This window comes from Schistocerca nitens, chromosome 9 (assembly GCF_023898315.1).
Source record: "Schistocerca nitens isolate TAMUIC-IGC-003100 chromosome 9, iqSchNite1.1, whole genome shotgun sequence".
Lineage (NCBI taxonomy): Eukaryota > Metazoa > Arthropoda > Insecta > Orthoptera > Acrididae > Schistocerca > Schistocerca nitens.
Window position 1 is genome coordinate 17,819,888 of NC_064622.1, and position 18,511 is coordinate 17,838,398.

Below are 18,511 nucleotides of genomic sequence, written 5' to 3' on the forward strand. Positions count from 1 at the left end.
GGACCGCGAGAGCATTACGGACATGCTGAAAGTTGTCGCTGGTTTGTCTCATTCTGCTCTGAGGGGCGTAAGTGCGATGTTCGATGTATAAAACTAACCTCTGATGTTACTAGACGAGAGACTGCGATGCTTGTTCTTCTCTCTGAATTGTTAACGAAACTTACAACGGATGTACACTTCCGTTTAGTTAAGATTTTTGAATGACACAGGCACCTTATATTTTCTGTTGTTTGGGAAAGGCATCTATACCGACGAATAATGGATACCCGGATGAAGTGCAGATACAGTTATAGACGAATGGTTATCGCGCGGCTACTTTTGCATGTTAACGAAATTTCTACAAAAAGATGAAAATACTAAATAATTAGTGACATTTGTAGTAAATAAACTGAATCTGTTACAAATTTAGACTGCAGATTAGTCAAGAACCGTCGCCAGCTCATTGTGTGAGCAGAAATTACTATGAATTATTAATTGTTTATAGACAGCAATTACGAACTAATCACTGAATTGCAATCAGGCAAGAACGGAACGAAAACGACTTACTCGGGGTCAGACCTAAAAACACACTTAATACCATGGCTTAAATTTAATCACAAAACAAGCAAATACTCTGTACTGAACACACGCACATAAAAGTTAATTGGCTCTGAGCACTATGGGACTTAACATCTTAGGTCATCAGTCCCCTAGACCTTAGAACTACTTAAACCTAACTAACCTAAGGAAATCACACACATCCATGTCCGAGGCAGGATTCGAACCTACGACCGTAGCAGTTCCGCACTGAAGGGCCTAGAACCTCACGGCCACCGCAGGCGGCAAAAGTTAATTATTTGCAAAACAGTTCGGTTAATGAAGAGCTTTGCGTTGCTCACTGCAGTGCCAGCTGTTACTGAGTTTAGAAGTGTAAATGTTCATAAATACGTGTTTTCCATTACAGTAAATTATTTCTCGAAAATTCGTAATTTTTCGCTTAGTGAAGACTAAGTAAGTTTACACTCCACTGTTAACAAATTTGCAAATGTGAGCAGAGTTTTGCAATGCACATAGAAACATGAAATGTATTATTCTGAAGTGATATTTTATCAACATTCGTTTAAATTACGCTTTTATGCCTTTAGTTTTAGTCATTATTCATTAACTGGTTGTTCTGCCAAGCAACAAGGTTTATTGCTATCAAATGGCAGTTTTGTATAGCTCTCAGTTTTGTAAATTGCACTTCTTGATCTTAGTTACCCAAATTAAATAAGCTCATCATTTTAAGCATTTTACAATTCCTTCACTGGTGGTATCCTCCCTGCTAAGAGAAACTACTGCATTGACTAGCCTTGTACAATCGAAAGATGAAACTGGTCGGGTCTTACTTTGATGAGTTGCTGCTGGTGCGATGTAAGGCTTTAGTCGTCGACAATGTATGACAACAGGCTCTTCTTTATCGTCGCTCCACGTAACAAGTTTGGCACCGCACTACTCTTCTTGAATATTAATTCCTCTTCATGACAGTGTACTGTGTCCACTTAATACCCACCCAGAAGTCCTGGCCATATATTGAAAAATGATACGGTTTACTCCTTCTGTTCCCACGCACCGCGTCTGCACTTGACCACTTGCTAACAATACCCTCCGCGGACTGCTGCTGCCCAACTCCGCGCTTACGCACCCAGCGACAACACTCCTTACTTCAAACGTGTTCTTCGACTCTATACAGTAGCAAACTTCCCTGACTAAACCACCGTTTACAATATTGTTTGTTAATTAATTCATCTGAATTAATTCTTTGACATTTAATTATACGACAAAATTACTGAAATAATAAAAGATACATATGACAGAAATTGCGTCACAGTTACATTATGGTAACAAAGTCGACTATGCAAAAAAAATTATTAGGGACTGTGTTGTTGTGTTACAAACTGATCAATGAGTCTGGTCACTGTAGACAACGAAAACACCGCCACGATGAGACAATGACAACAACAACAAATTGCGTGTACAACAGATTATATTTGCTATTTGTGGATCGCCTAGCCATGGGAGGGTCGTAGGAGAGTGCTTACCTCAGAAAAATCTTCGTTACTCGAACTACTGCAATACAGCGAGGGCAAATACTGCCAGCTAAATAAAAGATTCTAACTACTGAAGGCACTAACTACTAATAGGCATAGTCAGCAAATGAAAGATTTTGATAGAGAACAAACAATGTATTTACCTTAATAGTGTTCAAAAGTCATCATATATATGTATCAGTTCATGATATCCAATAATACAAATTTACTCTTTCTAATGGACACACGTCCAGATCATCCGCTCTCTAAACTCCGCCATCTCTCTCCCCACATCCACCACTGCTGGCGGCTCACCTCAAACTGCGTAACGCTATGCGCTGTTAACATCCAGCTGCCCAACACCACAATAGCAAATTCCAACAATGCAAACCAGCCACAGGCTGCACACAGCCCAGCCAGTGACTTTCATACAGAGCGCTACGTGGCGTTACTAATATAAAATCCTAAACAACCTACTTACAAAATTACAAAATGACTCAAACACAAATGAAATTACAAAATCACTCAAACACCGTACGTATGCACAAAAAGTGTGGAAGGCCGCACAGAGAAAGTGCAACAAACTTTGCTCATCTGGGCAGCTCGCAAAATCAAAGTTAATGCCAGACATTATAACCAAATCAGGCAACACAAGTGGCGTGACGGAGTAAGCAAGTCCTGAGCTGCTCTGGACGCAGATCGCGCCACTACAACGAGCGACTCTAACATTTCTCCAAATCAGCTAATGTGGCCCTATCAGCCGCAAAAGCGGCCAGACCCGGAGTCGAATGCCCAACTTCACAGCCCAACACCATTCTTTACTTTCAGAATATCTCTACATGCAAGGGACAACTCAATGCTGTTGCAATGTGACGAAAGAGAATATCGCTTATCTCACGAAAAATAGGGGAACGCATCACAAACTTTACACTCTCGGGGAATAGAATGCACATTAACAGACATGAGGTTGGTGCCATCCTGGAGCAATGTTTCGTCGACTACTTGGGCCCTCCGCGCCAAGCGTGACGGAGGGGTGACTCAGTTCTATTGGATGACCAAAATTTTGGAGCGGAAGCAGCCGTCGTTGTCACACTAGCACCGTGGTGCCACAGCCTCTCAGCCTCCAAGGTTTGTTCAGAAAAAGCGAAAAGTGTGAAACTCAGTGAGTGTCTAGGGACGGCTGTGGTGGCACGGCACTCACTGTCCACAGGTAGACCGGGGCACTGGCTCCGCCCACAGCGGCAGGAAGCGGGCATCAGCCTCACTTCCGCGAAAACTGCCCGCCTCCCTGGAGAGGCACCCCTCCCTTAAGGGGCTCCGGAAAGGCTCAAAATCATGAAAAGTTCAATTTTTACTTTTTTGCGTTTTCTGAATCTGCAGACTATTACCTTTTAATAGATATATAATTTATTCAATTCCGAAGACTACAACTATTTTTAAATTTTTTTTGAAATGTGTTCTACATGGGCGTGACCCACTGTGGCGCTGTTAAACTGCTGTCAAATGATGTTATTATTAACGTCCGTGTTCATCAGGTACATTTTAGTGATGTGAGATAAAGTATGTGTTGTGGCTAACCTGTGGTGGTTCAATATATATCGCTGGTGTGATTGTCGATTGTTTCATGTTTATTTACTCTGTCGTTATCTCGAAAATATTCGTAATTAATTCTGTTTCTTGAGTCTCTGTTTTGTTGAAGTATAATAATGAGTAAAAGTAAAGTTATTAGAAATCCTCTGAAGGCTTTTAAGAAAAGGAGAAATGTTGGAAAGCCAAAGGTATGTGTTATTACTGTAAACAATAAAGACGATAACCAAGTGAGTTAACCTAACCTCTCAAGTACACCTGCCCATAGCAGTCAAAGTGGGAAAGAAAATACTTCACAGAAGAAGCTTGGTTCAATGAGTGAAAACTATGAATGTTTTATGGGCGAATCGGATGTGAATGAAATATTTGATATGTCGGTTCTCAAAGGAATTTTTTCAAACTGTGTAAGATGTATTCATTGTAGTGAAGTTGGTCTGGAACTCTCCATAATAAAGCACGTAGGACTTGCTAGTGAAATACAACTGAAATGAGATAAGTGTTCATACATGACCACCTTTTGGAACAGTGTTGCAGTAACTGCAACTGAAGAAAATGGTAGCAAAATCTACGAACACATTAGATTTGTTTATTCCTTGCGTTCAGTTGGTAAGGGTGCTACTGCAGGTGCAATTTTCTGTGGCATCATGAATCTTCAAAATCCCCCAACCAAGTTTACGACCTATAATAAATTAATAGGGTCTAAAGTAGAAGATGTCTGTATAGAATCTATGAAGAACGCTGTGGAAGAGGCAGTAAGGGAAAATAATGGTAACAGAGATTTGACTGCAGCGTTCGATGGTACCTGGGATAAACGGGGACACACATCTCTTCATGGTGTAGTATCTGCCACCAGTATGTATACAGGGAAAGTTTTAGATGTAGCAGTAATATCAAAGTATTGTAGATGTCCACAAAAATATAAAGGTACACATGAAAATAATTGCAAAGCTAACTATAGTGGCAGTAGTGGAGGAATGGAAGTGGCTGATGTTGCCAGTATATTCCAGCGTTCTGAGGCGTGTGATAAAGTGCGATATGTTAATTACCTTGGTGACGGTGATTCTAAAAGTTTCAAACATGTTCAAGGACTGAAGCCCTATGGTGATGATGTTGTAGTGCAGAAATTTGAGTGTATTGGACACGTACAGAAGCGAATGGGAACAAGACTTCGGCGACTGAAAGCTTCGTTCAAAAAACAAAAACTCAGTGATGGTAAAGGGTTGGATGGGAAGGGAAGGTTAACTGACAGTGTAATTGACAAAATACAGAACTATTATGGAATGGCTATTAGGCAAAATACACAAAGTGTCGACGAAATGAAGAAGGCTGTTTGGGCTCTTTTTTTTTTTCATACTTCTTCAACCGATGAAAATCCCCAACATAGCTTGTGTCCCAAAGAAGAAGACAGTTGGTGTAAATATAACAAAGGATTGCTAACTGGTGAAGTGTACACTCATAACCATAGTCTGCCTCATGCAATAATGGAGGTGATAAAACCTATTTTCAGAGACTTAGCAGCACCTGAACTGTTGAAAAAGTGTATTCACGGAAAAACTCAAAACCCCAATGAAAGTGTAAATAGTGTTATATGGTCGAGAATCCCCAAGACTGTATTTGTTGGAATAGAAACACTTCACTTTGGTGTGTATGATGCTGTTGCGACTTTCAATGATGGCAACATTGTAAGGTGGTGCAAGGTATTTAGAAATATGGGAATGAAGATAGGTTCTAACATGGTACGAGCGATGCTTGCTTTAGACAAGGAACGCCTTCGGGCTGCAGACAGGGCTGTAAAGAGTCTAGAAATATAATTTTTATTTTGGGTATTTATTATTTAATAATTGATTATAGAGTTTTTGTTGAATGAGAACTTTTTAATTTAAATGGTTCTATAACAGGAGGAGGAACAAGAGGAAGCTGGAGGAGGAGTTTGCAGAGGATGAAGATAATCCATCCTATGGACCTGGAATGCACTAAAAAGTTAATCCAATCTTTGTCGCTCGATTCCCAAAACTTTTATTTTCTCATACTAATTACATGTTTTCTAAGGATCTTCCAAACATATTTGTTTCAAACTTTCAGTAAATGTTACACAGTACCTTCTGCATAATTTAACACAGCCTTTTTCCAAAAAACTGTATATTTTTGAATATATAAATAAAAAATCGCAAAAAAATGTTGTGAATTTTCATTACAGTTGAAAAAAAATCATCTTTAATAACTGAACTAAAATTTTGTAAAATCCCTGTGTTAAGTTGTAGCCCATATTCCAATAAATAATCTGTAAAAAGTTCAACTTCCTACCTCAAATACTTCGTGAGGAAAGATGTAATTTATAAGCGTTATTTTAACATTGCAAGTATATGGCGTTCCGGAGCCCCTTAACGAGATTCACTGACCGCCTTCTGCCGTGAGACCACACTGATAGCCCACCGACCCAGCACGAAAAATGCAAAGCGTTCCTCCAAAGCGTGTAGGTCCAGAAATTGGGTTGTTTTGAAAATCAGCCTTATACAAGCAAAATTAGTTTATTTTTATATTTACCTTACATGTTTCGACATCTGCGTATCATCTTCTGTGCGTCTTTTTTTTTTTATTCGTTCGGCATATACAAGGCAAATATTACAGTGTCATTACAATCCGCCAGGAAATTACAACACTACACAATGCTGCTTATAGTTTTGAGCCAATCTATGGCTAGGTCAGGCAGGTAATGTATGTCCTTCAGTTCGCCACCATATCCTACCACGTCACACACCAGTAGGTGGTCCATTGTCTGGATTTCACCACATTCACACACGGGACTCTCCGCAAGTCCCCAATTATTCATTAGATGTTTGCATCTTCCCACGCTTGTTCTAAGGCGATTTAAGGCAGCCCAGAGCTTCCGAGGGAGATCAAAACCATTTATCTTCTTGCTGGGGTCATCGATAAGCTTTTGGTTCTTGTGTGTCCCTTTGCGCCATGATTCCCCCCAGGCTAGCTTTGGGTCGAAGTCCTGTAATTCCCTGCCAATCTTCCAAAAGGGGGACCTAGATTTTAGCCTGTTGATGGGTGATAAGCCTTGGTGTATAGGGAGTTCTGAATTGTGTACGATCTTCCTATATGTTCTTGAGGTCGCCATGGAGCGCCTTATATCAGGGGGTTCTATGTTGGCAAGGACTGGGAGCCAGTCACATGGGGTAGCCCTAAGTGTGCCTGAGATAATTCTCATCGTCTCGTTCAATTGGGTGTCTACTTTATTTACATGCGCACTTTTCGCCCAGACTGGTGAACAATATTCAGCCATGCTGTACACGAGGGCTAATGCTGACGCCCTTAGTGTATTAGCTCCGCACCCCCATGATGTTCCGGCCAGTTTAGACATAATGGTATTTCGAGATTTTAATTTTTGTTTGGTGTCTTCCAGATGGGAGCTACACGTTAGTGTGCGGTCTAATTTTACTCCCAGATATTTGGGCTTATCTTCATGTCTGATATGCCGGTCATTCAGGGAAAGCTGTAGTTTCCTGCTTGAAGCGGTGTTATTAAGGTGCATTATGGTACTGGTCGTTTTATTGGGGTTGGGATGCAAATGCCACTTAAGGTAGTAGGTGTTCAGCGCTTCAATGTCCGCATTCAATGTTTTTTCAAGAACTTCGAAATTTTTGCTTTAGTACGCGATGGCCAGATCATCCGCATACGCAAATTTACGCGACCTGGTGCTCGGCATATCAGATATGTATAAAATTCTGTGCGTCAAATTTTTATTTCTGTACCGTACAAGATGAAATTTACAATAATTTAACTGTTGTAGGTCTAAGAATTACAATATGTGCAATTTGCTTTGTTTTGATTAGACGCTCACCTTAAAATTACGTCGCTAAATGAATAGTGGAATGTAGTCCAATTAAGTCGGGTGATGCTGAGGGAATTAGATTAGTAAATGAGACACTTAAAGTAGTAAACGAGTTTTGCTATTTGGGGAGCAAAATAACTGATGATGGTCGAAGTAGAGAGAATATAAAATGTAGACTGGCAATGGTAAGGAAAGCGTTTCTGAAGAAGAGAAATTTGTAACATCGAGTATTGATTTAAGTGTCACGAAGTCGTTTCTGAAAGTATTTGTATGGAGTGTAGCCATGTACGGAAGTGAAACATGGACGATAAATAGTTTAGACAAGTAGAAAATAGAAGCTTTCGAAATGTGGTGCTACAGAAGAATGCTGAAGATTAGATGGGTAGATCACATAACTAATGAGGAGGTATTGAATAGAATTGGGGAGCAGACGAGTTTGTGGCACAACTTGACAAGATTGACAAGAAGAAGGGACCGGTTGGTAGGACATGTTCTGAGGCATCAAGGGATCACAAATTTAGCATTGGAGGGCAGCGTGGAGGGTAAAAATCGTAGAGGGAGGCCAAGAGATGAATACACTAAGCAGATTCAGAAGGATGTGGGTTGCAGTAAGTACCGGGAGATGAAGAAGCTTGCACAGGATAGGGTAGCATGAAGAGCTGCATCAAACCAGTCTGAGGACTGAAGACCAGAACAACAACAACAAATGAACTGCACTATCATACACTGGCTTTTATGATCTTTTTCGTCGTTATTTTGACACCATGTCATCTGCAAACTAGCGATGAAGAAAATTATTGCGCATTTTTTTAAGAATTGTTTCGTGGGTAGAGGTTATGTGCGTTTCTGTACTTCATTTAGCGATGTAATTTTAAGATGAGCATCTAAACAAAACAATGCAAATTGCACATATTGTAATTCTTAGGCTTACAACAGTTAAGTTATTTTAAATTTGATATTGTACGGTACATAAATAAAAATTTGACGCACAGAAGTGGCACGTAGATGTCGAAACATGTCTGGGTAAATATGAAAATAAACTAATTGTGTTTGCATAAGGCTGATTTTCAAAACAATGCCATTTTTAAATTGCAGTCACGGAAGAAAATAAAGAGGAGCTTCACACCTTAGTAAACTGAGTAGGGCCGGCCGAAGTGGCCGTGCGGTTAAAGGCGCTGCAGTCTGGAACCGCAAGACCGCTACGGTCGCAGGTTCGAATCCTGCCTCGGGCATGGATGTTTGTGATGTCCTTAGGTTAGTTAGGTTTAACTAGTTCTAAGTTCTAGGGGACTAATGACCTGAGCAGTTGAGTCCCATAGTGCTCAGAGCCAAACTGAGTAGGTCTATTAGCCACAAAATATTAACCACGAAGTAGTGGCAAAGAGTGAAATAACATCACATAGCAACATGTCACAATGAAGTCACAGTGCCCAACAAACTCCAGTGGCAGAAGCTACAATAGCAGCATTGTGTATCATGGAGAGATTTACTGCTGAAATCCTGATACAACGTTCGGAGAAGTGACAGGCAAGGTACTACTTGCCCCACATCAGTCCCGCAGAGTCATTAGAGTGACCACATCAAAGAAATCAGATGCCATAATAAGCTTTACCGGTAGCCATTTTTCGCACAGGGCATTCGCGGATTTAGCGGCATGGGAAAGGGGAGGGGGGGGGGCAAATACAGGCACGACAAGTGCCCTCTCCCACACGTGGAGTGTAGAGGTAGGTGTAGAGTACCTGAATGGTGTATTCATTGTTATCGTTCACCAGCCCACAGTCGCATTCTTGTGCATCAACGCGTGGTCAAAGCTGGGATTAAAGCTCCCCAACATCCTTCCTCATCCCTGCTCTGGCGTCAGTTGCCACCACCCTCTTATGCTCTCAGAGGGAGGGAGGGGGAGAGGGGAGGCATTCTGACGATGTCGAATCGATTCAGTGGAATGTGACAAATTCTGAACAGCATCCCGGTCCAAGCTTTTGCCGATACAGCGAAAACTAATATAATATTAACAGTTTAACGCCTATTTGTACTTTGTTTTGAATTAGCCTCAGAACATATTGCCCTGCTGTGCAGGTGATGCCATGCTTAAGGCTGTACACGGTCTCCCCCAATCGAGTGCGGTAGCTTCAGCGAGCATGCTCTTGTTACCTCGTAGCACTTCATTCAAAATTAAGGTATATTTTTCTGCCAGAACTACACGTTTCTGGTAGATGAAATTCCACTGTGCTCTCGCTACCGCTTTAATTGTTTCCTTTTTTAGAAGACGCCATAGTCGCGATTCACCGAAGAAAAATATTTATTTGCTCTATTGCAAATTCGGCCTTCTGGACTGATCAAGTCGAATCCTGTAAAAGCTAAAAAAATAAAGAACAGATCGCATATATAAAATTGCAATTAAATCGTACCTTGCATGCGGTAGTTTTTTGTTTTGTTTTGTTTTTGAAAAACCCTAAAAATAACGTATCATTTACATTATGCTTTAGCACATCCCAAAATCTAAACATCTTCTGACATATATACATAAAAACAGATAACAATAAATAATGCTTTTCAAAAGATATTGGTGGACAATAATGATTTTTAAAAGTTTATAGACGATTTTATATGACAGTAACAATATGGGATGCCATGGTTCAATGGGAGTGCTGGTGATACATGAAAATGGTGATGGTTATGGCAAAGATGGAATGATGAGTATGACCGTGGTGCTCTGTGAAACCACAAGTGAGCGAGAAAAATGAAAGGATGGTTTGAGGTGGGACGTTGTGACTAGTGTTGGAAACAGGAGTACATCTCCGGATGGATTTTATCTTTTGGGAGGTGCAGTTTGTCAAAATTACGACAGGAGAGAAACGATAAGGCACAAAGGTGCATGGAGGGTGAAATATGGACATAGGGGTACAGGAGGGTACCTAGATCGGCGATTAGTCCAAAGGTGCTCTAAGAGGAGAAGGAAGGGGTGGTAAATGGAGGACGTGGTACAGGATGCTAGTTGGGGTAGGTAGACGGATGAGGAAGGCGATTTCAAGGGACTTTATGGGGCGCATGCGGGATTTATAGGTGAGGATAATGGCAGAAGGATGTTCATGGGATGCAGTTGGTTAGCAGTTTTAGGCGGTTTCGAGCTTTTTGTTGGATGTATGTAGGTGTGCACTGCATGTTAATTTTCTGTCGACGGTTAGTCCTAAATACTTTACTGTCTTAGAGGCATGGCTTGCTTGCAGGTGAAGAGATGCAAATCTGGACTAGGAAAACGCCGGGTGGTGTGAGCGGAGATGGTATCTTGATTTTTCTGTGGATTTACTTGATACAACTTATACAGACCATGGTTTTATGACTATCCAACCTTCTTTAAGAATTTTACGGTACATAACATACGTACTGCTACGTCACACACTGTACTAAATAAATTTCCTATCCCATCCCTCATAGCATATGACTGTATCATAATACACAATGCTGAATTCTGTCAATGTAAAAATGATATTAAGGTAGTCTGATAGTACACGTTTACTATGGAATTTAAGACCTCTGACGAGGGCAAATAAGGTACGGCCTGTGAATGTCTTTCCCCACCAGCTGCCTTCGTTGTCATGTAAACAATGTAGTGATTTGATGGGATTCATGTAAAGATGTAAACATAGTAACAATATATGCAATTTATACTTTTTTCACAAAATTGGTAACATTGTGCTAGTTTAACGTTGATGTATCCTTACAGTTAAAAGACTCATCATACAAATACAAGGATGAGCAGCTGCCTACCTGTTCTCATTATCAGCCCCTATGCATTACCTCATCCCCAATGCACCACATCTCAAGCTCTGTCCAAAATTCATCCAAGACCACTTCTACACAAACTGGAACGCTTACCAGGATCCAAGGATGCCCAAGTTGGAAGCCACTCGCTAACCTTACAGCAACATGATGACATGATCATACCACATCCTTCCCACCCATATTCCCATCAAGACCATATATTCTCATCGCCCCAACCTCCCATTACGAGCCCTACTCCTCCGAGAATCCCATCGCTCATTCCGTTCCTTCCCTCCCACTCACTTGTGGCTGGAATACACTCACACGCCACTGGCAAATACAGAGACAGGGCGGGAACTTATTAAATGCAGAGGAACGCTGGGACTGGCACCACACATGCACCACATTCGATGCTCCACTCCCCATTGACTCTCCCAAGTACTGGAAAGCATTCTACCGCCTCACTGGCAGTAATCCCAACGCTGACTAGCTGCTCCTCCGCAGCAGTTCTACATAACAGCCTGAGCAAAGCTGTCCACTCTGAATCTTATCTCTTCGACATCTGTTCTAATCCTGACGACTCTCATTTTCGTTACTCCCTTTTCTGTACAATACACGTATGCACCAATACCACTGCCTCATCCAAGGCTCCCAGCTTTCACTACTTAGACCACATACTACAAACAGAATTAAATGTACCAATAATAGCACGCTACAAGTAGTTCAAGAAAACACACTTCCCCTGGTCACGACTGCGTTACTTATCGATACCTCAAAGAATGCCCTCTCTTCGTTGTCATCACCCTTACAGCTCTATAACACGATCCTCTCTACAGTTTCCCATCAGCTTCCCCTGAATGTTCAGCAAGTTCTTCAAATCCACCCTCTGCCGACGCATTCATCAACACCTAAACCAACGCCATTTCTTTCACCAGTGTAGCTTTCGCCCATCAACACCTAAACCAACGCCATCTCTTTCGCCAGTGTAGCTTCCGTCGCAATTTTCCTTCCGATGATCAGCTTCTGTACCTCATTCATCTCCTGTCCTATGAGCTCAACAACCGCAAATCCACTGTCTTTGTCTTCCTTGACCTGGAGACAGCCTGTGACCAGATAAGGCATCCAGGTCTTCTCTTCAAACTCCAGATTTATGCGTTTCAAGTATGTCCTCCTCATTGCGTCCTTCCTATCTAACTACCCATCCTTCATAACTATCAACAATACCAATGCCCATACCTTCCATCTCACTGCAGCTATACCCAGAGCATTTGTCCCGTGTCCTCTTCTTTATTTTCTTTACACTGCTGATTATTCCCAAACTACCTTCATCAGCCCATCTCCCTCAGCAAGCTAAAGATGCCGATTTCGTCCAGCCTGCTCTCTAGAAATCTAAAAGATCTCTCAGTATCTCCTTTTTAATTAAAGATACTGGTAGTATGCTGGCTGAAATCCACACCCATCAGACTTGCTGGTTCTAACAACACAGGAGGGTTAATTTACACATAACATACACGTGCCAGTTGATGAAAGTTCTTCACTGTGAGCCTACTGACGCGTGTCCTATCTATTCTTCCTCTAACTCTCTTCATAATTTCCACCAACATTCTAACATAGAAATGATGAGCTTGAATGATGTTAACACCAATCTGATAAACACTTGATTTATTATTCTTCAGTCACACCTAATACCTCTTCGTATTATTCTCAGCCGTTCTACAGAGACTCATTCACTAAACTCCGCTTGGTTACTGTGTGTCATTGCGTTCGGTGTTCCACGGTCGGCATTGAATTAAATGTCATTTCTAGAGTAATGAAATACAATTATGTCTGCAAATTATGAAATTTTCCCGAGATATTAAAAACTCTACACGCACACAATTCGCTCCGCATGACCACTCTATCCAGACTGACTCACTTTCTAGTGTCACAACCACACCCTGCCATTTTATTGGGTCTTCCCCGTCAACCACACTACCTCTATAGAGCAAAGATGCGTAAGGGTAGACTCAATCCGTCAACAACGGGATCGATACCTGAACCTTTACAACATCAATCAGTTTTTAAGACGAACCACCAACAGGTCTTGCCTCCACGACTTGCGCCTTACCACTTACAACTGTTTCATCCAATTAACTAATCTACTAAAATATGTTGGACCAACCCTCGACCAGCAACTAACATGGAAACGTCACCTACTAACCATTCAACAGAAATCCCGCAACTAAAACTACTTAACATCGGGATAGCACCCTCCACTCTCCTGCACACCTCCAAAACGTTGATCTCACCCATCCACTCCTGTGCCTATACTGCATGCATATTCGCTCCCTCGAAGTTCTGTAAGTCCCTCCAAATCCTTGAATGCCATGCGCTCTGCCTCGCTTTTCTCCTCCACATGGAAGGTTTACCATCTTATCAAATTCCCACCTCTCCTCACCCACGCTGAACACCTCCTTGTATCCTATGCTATCTGCAAACGAGATTCCAATAGTCCCATTGTTTCCCCAGTGATCAACAATCCTGGTATCCCGCTGTGCTTTCACAAACATGTCCAACTGTCCCTACAACTATGCACAGTCCATATCCTATCCCAACTCAACTTCATCCAACTCCCTCTCCCACACATTGAAATCTGCCCTGATATTTACTCATCCTACCAACTATAGCTGCTCCCCTACCTATCTCGCTCCAAATCAGATCTCCTTTTTGCCTCTGGTCTCTCCCTGTCCTCTTCCCTCATGACTCTGACTCTTCCTCACCTTCTGTCTTCCTAATATCCATCCCAACACTTGCTTTAATCTCCTTTGTTTCCTATCTAACAGCCCCTATATTTTTTCCCACACCTTTCCACCCTCTAGAACACATTACCCCGTCCCCAACGTTTTCTCTCGGTGCAACTCCTTCCCCTTTTAACTGCAAGAGCACCACCATTTTTGTAATGTCTTTCAAATACCTATATTTGTTTTTATTTTTTAATCCTTTGATTTTAACCTAAACAACAAAGAAAATCTAGTATTTCAATCTTTTATTTATACACCAAAAAATTTTATTCTTTTTATAGATTTTGAAACCATCAGCAAACTTTTCAGTTTGTAATCACATTTTTTCCACCTGAGTTTATATTTCTAAAAACACTTTTGGCTGTAGAGCGGGGAGCTGTACTCCAGACAGTCCACCCTCTACCCATATGGGGCGAGAGGATGAAATAACTAAAGAGAAATATACGGCCATGAGGCACATTCGAAGGTTGTAACCACTCTTCCAGTCAGAAAAACAGCTGCCTGGGCTGTTGTCAGGGTTGGAAACTCAATAGGGAAAAGTTTTCGTCTCACTGTCACTATCTTCGGTTCCAATGGCTCTGAGTAGTATGGGACTTAACATCTGAGGTAACCAATCCCCTAGACTTAGAACTACTTAAACCTAACTAAACTAAGGACATCACACACATCCATGCCCGAGGCAGGATTCAAACCTGCGACCGTAGCAGCAGCACGGTTCCGGTCTGAAGCGCCTAGGACCGCTCGGCCACAACGGCCGGCAACTGTCTTTGTCACCACGTTTGCTGTCAGTCGTTGCCGTGAGTCATCACCCTCATTGTCAATCATCGCTTTGCCAATGGTCATCACCTTCGCTGCCAGTCATCACCTTTTTCGTCAGCCAATACCACCGTTGCCAGTCACAGTTTTCACACCCATAATTTCCTTTGCCACCGTTTTCATCACGTGCCTGTCCCTGGCATTGCCGAGTTTCTTCCAGCTTTCTGTACTGCTCGCTGTACGCTGAACCAACTAATGACTACAATGTCCACAGTCATCTGTTCCCACCCATACTCCACTTCCATCTTCTCTTATTTCTTTCCCCCTATTTTAGTCCCATCTGTTCTCCCCACATCCACCTTCCCCATTACTCATATGGTTCCATCTGTCTTCAGACACACACACACGCACACACACCACACACACACACACACACAGACACACACACACAAAGGCGCGCGCACTCTTCATCCCCAGTCTCAACAGACTCCTTCTTTTCAGATAATACAACTCCAGCACGTGCAGCAGCTGTATTACCACCGCCACCGCAGCCAGCGTCGGCAGAACTGCACCAGTCAGCAGCACCACCGACCCTTATTGTTGCTCTGTTGCCAACGCCTTCATCACTATGTCTGGATCCAGAGGCAGAAGAGCCAGCTGCAAATACTCTGGCCTCAACCACACTTCCGCAAACTTCATACGCAGCAGCTGTGTCTGAACTAGCAACATCTGCAGCTGCTTCAGCTACACCAGCTCCAGGTAAGGAAAACGTCCATACCACATCTCAGTCCCCAACCAATAAGCTCACACAAGCTATCCCCAACACATCCTTCCAAACTACCTATCACGCACACTGAACCTGTAACTGAAACCCAAAAAACCCCACTGCAGCCCCACACACCAGAACCTATGGACTCCGCTACTGTCTCATGCCAAACGTCTCCTCCAAAAACATTCCTTCATCCTGTCGCGTCTGGACGTCAAGATACTCAATCCTAAAAACAAGTCGCTTGAAACTGAAAAGAATCTTCCAAACTTTGACAAATTTAGAATTAATACCCTGCAAAGTTCCATCAACACCAAGTCCTGCAGTTCTGATTTCCACACCCACCTGCTGCACATACTTCCTGCCATAAATTTTGGTTGACATGCCTTCCTGCTCCCACGTAGCCCACCAAGTCCTAGACAACACCAAAACCCACACCACTCGCCTGCTCTAGCTGCTGTGATCAATGTGGCTGATCCAAAGATCACAATGGGCAGTGTCGAGCAGATGCTAAATTCGTCACGATTCTCAGATTCGAAGAGCCCTCTGAATTGACCACAACTATGATTCAGCATTCCTAATCGGTGTCTTCTCTGAAGACACTTGTACTTCCTTCAGAATGGAGCCTTCATGCACCATCATAAACACAAAGTAGAACCTCCCTGATTCCGAGCCTAAGCCTACAATTTCCACAGATGCCTCACCTACAACGACCTTTAACCCCACACCGCAAAATCCCATCCGCATGCCCCTACTGTAAAACCTCCACTTGTACCAACACTGTCCTAAAATCCAGTCCCGCAACACAAGCAATCAACTCCTAACCACATACTCGAACAAGTGTAAAGCTATGTCCCCTCCAACCAACTGATGAACTGACCATCCCAATGCGCCCTAACGTCGCATCACTTCACCCGAAACAACTCCCTACACCCTGCACCCGCTGATGAAGACATCATCCACTCCATTATCCCTGTCATTCAGAATGCGCAATGAAGTCATCCTGCCAGCCCGTTCTATGTTCCATGCAGATAGCACTGTCACGTATTCCCAAAACCAGTTCCCCTTCTTGTTTTCCGGACTAGACACCCTGGCCTAATACTCTCAAACTCAGCCTTGTGCAGCACATTCGACCCTGGAGCACCCATCCTAACCCCAAAACATAGCTAGATGGTTCAAATGGCTCTGAGCACTATGGGACTTAACTTCTGAGGTCATCAGTCCCCTAGAATTCAGAACTACTTAAACCTAACTAACCTAAGGACATCACACATATCCATGCCCGAGGCAGGATTCGAACCCGTGACCGTAGCAGTCGCGCGGTTCCAGGCTGTAGCGCCTAGAACCGCTCGGCCACCCCGGCCGGCCCCATAGCTAGATCCCTCCCATCACCACATCCCTAACAAATCACATTCATCAACCTTTTTTCTTCTCTATAACAAACATCAGCTTCCTGTCCTCATCTTACGTCCAGTCTCCACCATGAACTCTTTACATTCACCCATTACGAACAGCTGTCGTCAAGCAAATAACGATGTCAGTATCGTCTCGTCAAGAAAGACTCTTTTCTCTTTTACGTATTTACAAAACTCCATGCAAGTTGCCTGCCGTTGTGGCCGTGCGGTTCTGGCGCTTCAGTCTGGAACCGCGTGACCGCTACGGTCGCAGGTTCGAATCCTGCCTCGGGCATGGATGTGTGTGATGTCCTTAGGTTAGTTAGGTTTAACTAGTTCTAAGTTCTAGGGGACTGATGACCTCAGATGTTAAGTCACATAGTGCTCAGAGCCATTTGAACCATTTGAACCATGCAAGTCAGCTTGTAGTTAAACCAGCACTGTAAGATTGATTCCAGAGTCCCTGGCAGCAGTCGATTTCTTACATCAGTCCACTGGGTTGACATCAGCGCAAATGCTCTTTCCACAGTGGCGTCGTGTGCGGGAATAGAAAAGAAATACTCGCATAATTTTAGCAGCTGGCGTTTGTGTTCAGAATTTTCGGTTTCCTTAACAAAGTAAATCCACCTGTCTTCCACGGGGAGTTCCGTCTTCCATTCTTCTGAGTCACGCTTAATTTCTAAAAAGCGCTTCAGATGCATGAATCCCTGAAAACAAAACGACTGTGACGCGGTTGTAGTCACTGTGGAAACACCTCGATGCAGGCGTACCTGTGTCGCTCTTCCACCGCATACAGTGAATCCACACACGAGGTGCAAATCGCCCAGCTCTACGTCAGCAAGCCTATCCACAGTGCTGCTGTGTATCAGTAACACTGCCGGAAAACAAACCCGAGACAGAAACGAGCAGCACGGGATGGAAGCTTGAGGGCGAAAAGCGGAGTGGACATTACTGCCGTCAACAGCAGGTGGGGAGAGTGAGCGGAACAAGTTTGTTGTCAGACAGGACACGCAGCGCGTACCGTCAACATTCGCTCTGCTGTCCGCAATTCTCCGTGCGGTACACATACAAAGCCTATTGGGACAAGAAACCAAGCTAAATATAATAACTTTAAAGTCAGTACCGCCATTAGACTGTTGTTTATTTACAGTGTTACATTTACACTTACGCAATCATGATTTCGGCTTCAACGTGCCATTATCGTTTTAAGTGTTATAAATTGCCTAAGATGGCATACTGTCGTATTAAAATACACTATTAGACACAGTACACCAAGATGGTGTACTCAGTAATGAAACAAACCAGTAGGCTCTGCCAGAAATATCGACTCTTACACATTGTGTCTAATAGTGTATTTTAATACGACAGTATGCCATCTTAGGCAATTTATAACCCTTAAAACACTTGATAATGGCACTTTGAAGCCGAAATCATGATTGTGTAGGTGTAAATGTAACACTGTAAATAAACAACAGTCTAATGGCGGTACTGACTTTAAAGAAATATATTATGACAGTGGCCCCGCATTATGAAAAAATTATTAAATGTAATAAGTCTGTAGCGAGCTACCGAAAAACTTG

The 18,511-nt window shown here is 42.7% G+C and overlaps 1 protein-coding gene across 1 annotated transcript in view; it reads left to right on the plus strand.

The window, feature by feature from the left end:
- The window catches only part of LOC126202992 (peptidoglycan-recognition protein SB1-like), a 157,922-nt gene that overhangs the window by 106,446 nt on the left and 32,965 nt on the right, over nucleotides 1-18,511 (plus strand). The window contains exon 2 of the mRNA XM_049937189.1: nucleotides 15,273-15,530. Within this exon, the coding sequence (XP_049793146.1) occupies nucleotides 15,273-15,530 (258 nt within the window). The remainder of the gene's footprint in view (nucleotides 1-15,272; nucleotides 15,531-18,511) is intronic.